The 5,019-nt window shown below is 45.5% G+C and overlaps 1 protein-coding gene across 2 annotated transcripts; it reads left to right on the top strand.

Moving 5' to 3' along the window:
* The first annotated feature begins 257 nt into the window (after positions 1–257).
* Positions 258–4,459, top strand: H257_18184. Of its 2 annotated transcripts, XM_009847192.1 has the most exons (13): positions 258–620; positions 679–855; positions 921–1,168; positions 1,262–1,415; positions 1,909–1,971; positions 2,029–2,169; positions 2,221–2,400; positions 2,469–2,630; positions 3,255–3,374; positions 3,475–3,562; positions 3,862–4,103; positions 4,175–4,283; positions 4,332–4,459. In XM_009847192.1, the coding sequence occupies exons 1-13, from the start codon at positions 276–278 to the stop codon at positions 4,433–4,435; spliced, it is 2,133 nt and encodes a 710-aa protein (XP_009845494.1). In that variant the 5' UTR covers positions 258–275; the 3' UTR covers positions 4,436–4,459. The 2 variants fall into 2 exon arrangements, with proteins under 2 accessions (XP_009845494.1, XP_009845495.1); XM_009847193.1 differs by lacking the exons at positions 3,862–4,103; positions 4,175–4,283; positions 4,332–4,459 and having other exon boundaries at positions 3,475–3,588.
* Positions 4,460–5,019: the final 560 nt, after the last annotated feature.

The following is a 5,019-nucleotide window of genomic DNA, read 5'->3' as shown; positions in this document are numbered from 1 at the left end:
AATAAAACGAAGTAGTTTTAGTAAAACAACGCAAGTTTTAGATCAGCCAATGACAGAACGGTGGGGAAGCTTACTTTTACGTCGAGTGCAACTTCAGTTTAGGTTAAACTTTGGATGGTTTTAGGAGCTAAAACAACGGGCAAAATATGTGAAAAGCACAATAGTACTTCCTTTGATTCGCTCGCTAATGATGAATTATCCGCATACGCTTTGGTGATTGGTCGAAAGATAATTTATCCGGATTCGTGATACAGCATCACAATTCAAACACTGGCATGTCGGCGCCAGCGCGGCCTGGAGGCAACGAGCAAGTGCCGTTCTTGCAAGAAGATTTCCACGCGTTCCCCTTCCAAAGCCAGCGCATGCTCGTTGAGCTCCAGACAAATACGTTCCGAGACACGTCCGCGGTCGAATTCTGGGCGAAACTATCCCATGACGCAACCGAGAATGCAACGCACTTGCCGCACGCATTGGCGTACGCCGTGGAAACCATTCGGCAATTGGAGGAGATCACACAGTGTGTTCCAAGGATTCAACAGCATCCTCCTTCTCGCTCCCTTTTGTCACTGCTCAAGGCTCATTTCAGGGCCATTCTCTTCCACGACGCTCGGCAAACGCAGGTAGAGTGTTCAGCATCGGTTCCGTGAAGGCGGCGACGTCGTCATGCATCGTGACTAGGTGTTTTGCGACGCGCTGGAAGCTCTATGTACATCCATCTTCGTCGAGTGTACCACCACGGATCCCGACGCAGCGACCGCAAAACAAGAAGCCGCGGTCACGTTGCGGCGCCACTTGCACTATTTAGAATGGATGCACATTGCGAAACCGTGCATCCTGGCTGTGTTTCTGCGACAAGTACTACTACTACTACTCGTTTCGTGCAAACCAACCAGCAGCACACAACGCTTGCTCGCTTGTAGATTGACCACCGCGTCGCCACGGTATGCCGAGCCAACTTTGTCGATTCCTTCTTCGACGACATTGAAGCATGGGTCGATTCGACTTTGCTCCAAGATGCACACACCATGTTCGCCACGAACTTGCATGGACACGACTCGAGCCAACACAACGTCGAGTACGTCATCACGTTGAAACAGCACGCGGTTCGGGCATTTGGAACGCTCCGCGGCCGCGAGTTGTTTGACATTGTGCGCGACTTTCCAGACAGGTACCAACAATCGAAATCGCCAGCCTCCTCCTCTTGTATGGCCCCCAACCTCACACACACGTGCTACTTTCGTTGTCGTTGTATGTGACACAGTCTACCTGCGATCCAAGATCTAACAAAGTGTTTACAAGTGACCCACCAACAGGCCGAGATCGTGTCGACGTTTCAACGAGCCATTCAAAGCCGAGTGCTGCAGCCAGGTGCGAGTACCACGAGCATCCTCGGCGTGTACACGCGTACGATCAAGGTAATAACGTAATGTACGCATAGCTTTACTCAGCCTTGGCATTGATGTAGAGAAGTGTATACAGTATATATATACTAGTCTTGCTGATAAGTTTGCAAGGATTTGAAACCGATACTGGATATATATATTTATGTATGTATGTAGTATACTAGTACGTCAATATTGGAATATAATGTATGTATACATATTTAGATATCCATGTACTACTACATACTAGTACACGTCAACACGGAAATATAATATACTAGTACTAGTAGTATACGTCAACGTTGGAATACAATGTACATAAAGACAATATATACATGGTGTATATATACATAGAGAGAATGGTGTGAAAGTAGTATTTGGACCTGAAGTCGTGTGTGCATATATATATATATATATATATATATATATATACGGGGTAGGAATATCTATATATATCTCCATGTGGTAGGATGGGGATATACTAGTAATGGGATATATATTTCAGCGGGTTTGCGATGGACGGTAGACATTTCGGCACTTGGATCCTCGAGGTGTGCTCGTGCAGAGCATCCGCGACCTGTTTAGCCACGTACGTCATCTAAGTTATGACAATTTAATGATTAACGATATATATATATATATATAGTACCTGCGTAAGCGAAAAGACACGATTCGGTGCATCGTTACGAGCTTGACCGACCAAGAAAGCGGTGAATTGTACGAAGAGTTGTCCCGCGACCGGCGCGTAGAGCCAGTGATCGACAGCGATGACGACGACGACGAGATCGTGTGTGATGTGACGCTTACTTCCATACTAATCCCATGCCAATTTCTGTAGGAAGCGACGGACGAGTGGCAGCCCCAGCCGTTGGACGTCGCGCCCACAGGACGCCACGTGGACGACCTCTTGAGCAGTTTGGTGGGTATCTACGGGAACCCGAGTGCGTTTGTGAACGAGTATCGCATGATGCTGGCCGAGCGGTTGCTTATGTCCACTGACTTTAACACGGACCGAGATGTAATCCTATATATATCATGTTTCAGGAACAAACAAGTGATATATATATATATATATATATTCATTAGGTGCATACACTGGAGTTGCTCAAGCTTCGATTTGGCGACGTGCGGCTGCAACCGTGCGATATTATGCTCAAAGACATGGAAGAAAGCAAACGAGTTCACGCTAACTTGGGCTTGGCCGTCGATGCCACGGTCGTGTCCGAGCATTTTTGGCCGCCGTTTCAGGTATATATATATATATATTGTCCATTTACCCAACATTTGGACTTTTGTGCTAATTCGCCAAATCTATCGATCGATTCTTTGTACTGACTTTTGTATGTAAAGATTGTCCAGTGTCACACTAATTTCAGTCACACACGAATTCGATGCTGAATTCGTCGAAAGGTGGATTTGATTGGCTACTATTTTCATGATCTGGGTTTTGATTGGTCGATCAATTGTCTGCCGATTTGGTGATTGTGCTCATTCGATTGAAAATCCCACTCCAATTTCGAATCGACTTGACAATAATGTATACAATTTATGACGGATGCGTTTGTGAATTTTCTCTTTTTCGTTGAGATCGATCAAGTCGACCTCAAAACCCTTCCAACCTGGACTTTACAACCTAATAGTTATAATGTCCTTTGAAATCATACTTATTTATAACATTTAAATTCCTCTGCATTTTATTTTTATTGTCCGAGATATATTCATTTAGCCATGGTGTTCGTTTCCTAACACTAAAATCTACTGTACTTCGCAATATTTGACCAACATTTCATTTTTTATATTTTTATATATTTTTTATATTTCTTTGTTTTTCTTCAATAGGAGGATGACGATTCATGGGTGCACTACATCTAGGGTGACGAGTTTACGCTGCACCCTCGGCTCGAAGCTATGGTGCAGACGTACAAAGACGCGTATGCGGTACTGAAAAATCCGCGGCAATTGGACTGGGTGTCGTACTTGGGGGTGGTCGAGGTAGGAACGGATAAATGTCAATTGTTATTAATTTTAAATATCATCGCTTGCATGTCATGTCAATTCGACTGGTTCACAAAAATAATATATCTATCGTTAGCTGGAAATCATCGACTTGAACGGGCACACCATTGAGTTTACCGTGTCTCCGATGCAAGCCACGGTGCTGTCGTACTTTGAAGATCAAGGTAGGGGCAAATAATCAATATATTCGAATACACCTACCCGCCTGATTGCTAATGCTGCGGTTGTTGTTATTGTCCTTTTACCCAAAATTTGGACTTTTGTTATGAATCGACAAATCCATCGATCGATATGTTCTTTGTGAGTTGTTCTGTGGTGATTGGTATCACACTAATTGAAGTCAAATACTAATTTAACGTTGATGGTGGTTTCCTGCAATCTGATTGGCTAAATCCTTCTGCCGATTCTTCAGTACATTTGGTTGTGTCGATTCATTCTCCAGAATGAACACAACAATATATAGACTCGTGGTTCGTGGCTGCTCTGGCCAAAGCCATGGATGTGGAGGTGGAGGTAGTGACCAAGCAGAGCCAGTTCTGGTGCCACCAAGGCGTGCTGCGGTATACACAGAATGACCACGACCAGCTCGTCCTCAACACAGCATACACTCGACCGGCGTTGACGGCCGACAAAGATTCGTCAAATGAGCACTTGCTCGAAGCAACGTCGGTGTCGTCGAAACGGCAAGCAGAGGCTGAAATCAAGGTGAAACACAAGATAGATTGCGAATGTGTATTGTGGTGGGGTGCACTGGTTGAACAGTTTGATGTGTGTAGACGTTGGAATTGTACATCAAGGGCATGCTACGGCAATTTGAAACGCTGTCGTCGCCACAGATTGCCGCGAAATTGGCGCTGATTGCACGGAGCGAGCAGATGCATTCGGGTACGTGTGTATATGAGTTATGTACATATCAACGATATATTGGAATAGGCGTGAGTTCGATGGCGAGTTTGACGCCAATCTTGCGCAACTTGGTGGACCAACGAGTGCTCGAGTACATTGGTGGCATGTATCAGCTGCACAAGAATCATTAATAGTACAATACACACACATCCGTTTTCGTTTAAAGTTATCAAGGGCCACGGTGGTCCCTACTGCGATAGTAAACCCTTTGATTTGGAGCACCCTTGGGACTATTACTACACCTGCACGAAGCTACACCCTTCCTTGATCCGGCGGGTCATCTTTAGTTGATTGTGAGTCCATACAGTAGTCTGTCAGGTGGACGATGGGGGACTTGCTATAAAAGGTCATTCTGTGTATGCAAAGCTGCGCATGTACACACCGAGTATCTGTATCACATATGACAGCATACAACTTGGAAACGGCGGTTTTGGTTAGAGAAGGACGTAGATACAATAATACTCTTGACAAGGTCTCGCTTGTCTCACATGTCGACTGACATGAGGCCAGGACCACTGACGAATGACTACTAACGTTACTCGAGGACGGTTGGACCATCCATTTCCGAGCCTCTTGCGAGACTCTTGCATGCAAGTGCCATTTTGGTTGTAGCGGTCGTTGACTGCTGAGGAAGAAAGCGACTTTTGGCGCCCAGAACTCCGACGACTCGGTCCAAGGCAACTCTGGCCTGTTGGCGGCGCACAACAACGAATGC

Source organism: Aphanomyces astaci (genome assembly GCF_000520075.1).
Source record: "Aphanomyces astaci strain APO3 unplaced genomic scaffold supercont1.141, whole genome shotgun sequence".
Lineage (NCBI taxonomy): Eukaryota > Oomycota > Saprolegniomycetes > Saprolegniales > Verrucalvaceae > Aphanomyces > Aphanomyces astaci.
Note: the sequence above shows the minus strand (reverse complement) of the source record. Positions and strands in the feature narration are given on the sequence as shown.

What these genes read in the sequence shown, in the direction of transcription:
- H257_18184 (XM_009847192.1), top strand. Translation starts at nt 276, where the DNA reads ATGTCGGCGCCAGCGCGGCCTGGAGGCAACGAGCAAGTGCCGTTCTTG. An exon ending in GTGCGCGACTTTCCAGACAG is followed by an intron (nt 1,169 to 1,261) that starts GTACCAACAATC and finishes TATGTGACACAG; the next exon opens with TCTACCTGCGATCCAAGATC. An exon ending in CGTACTTGGGGGTGGTCGAG is followed by an intron (nt 3,375 to 3,474) that starts GTAGGAACGGAT and finishes ATCTATCGTTAG; the next exon opens with CTGGAAATCATCGACTTGAA.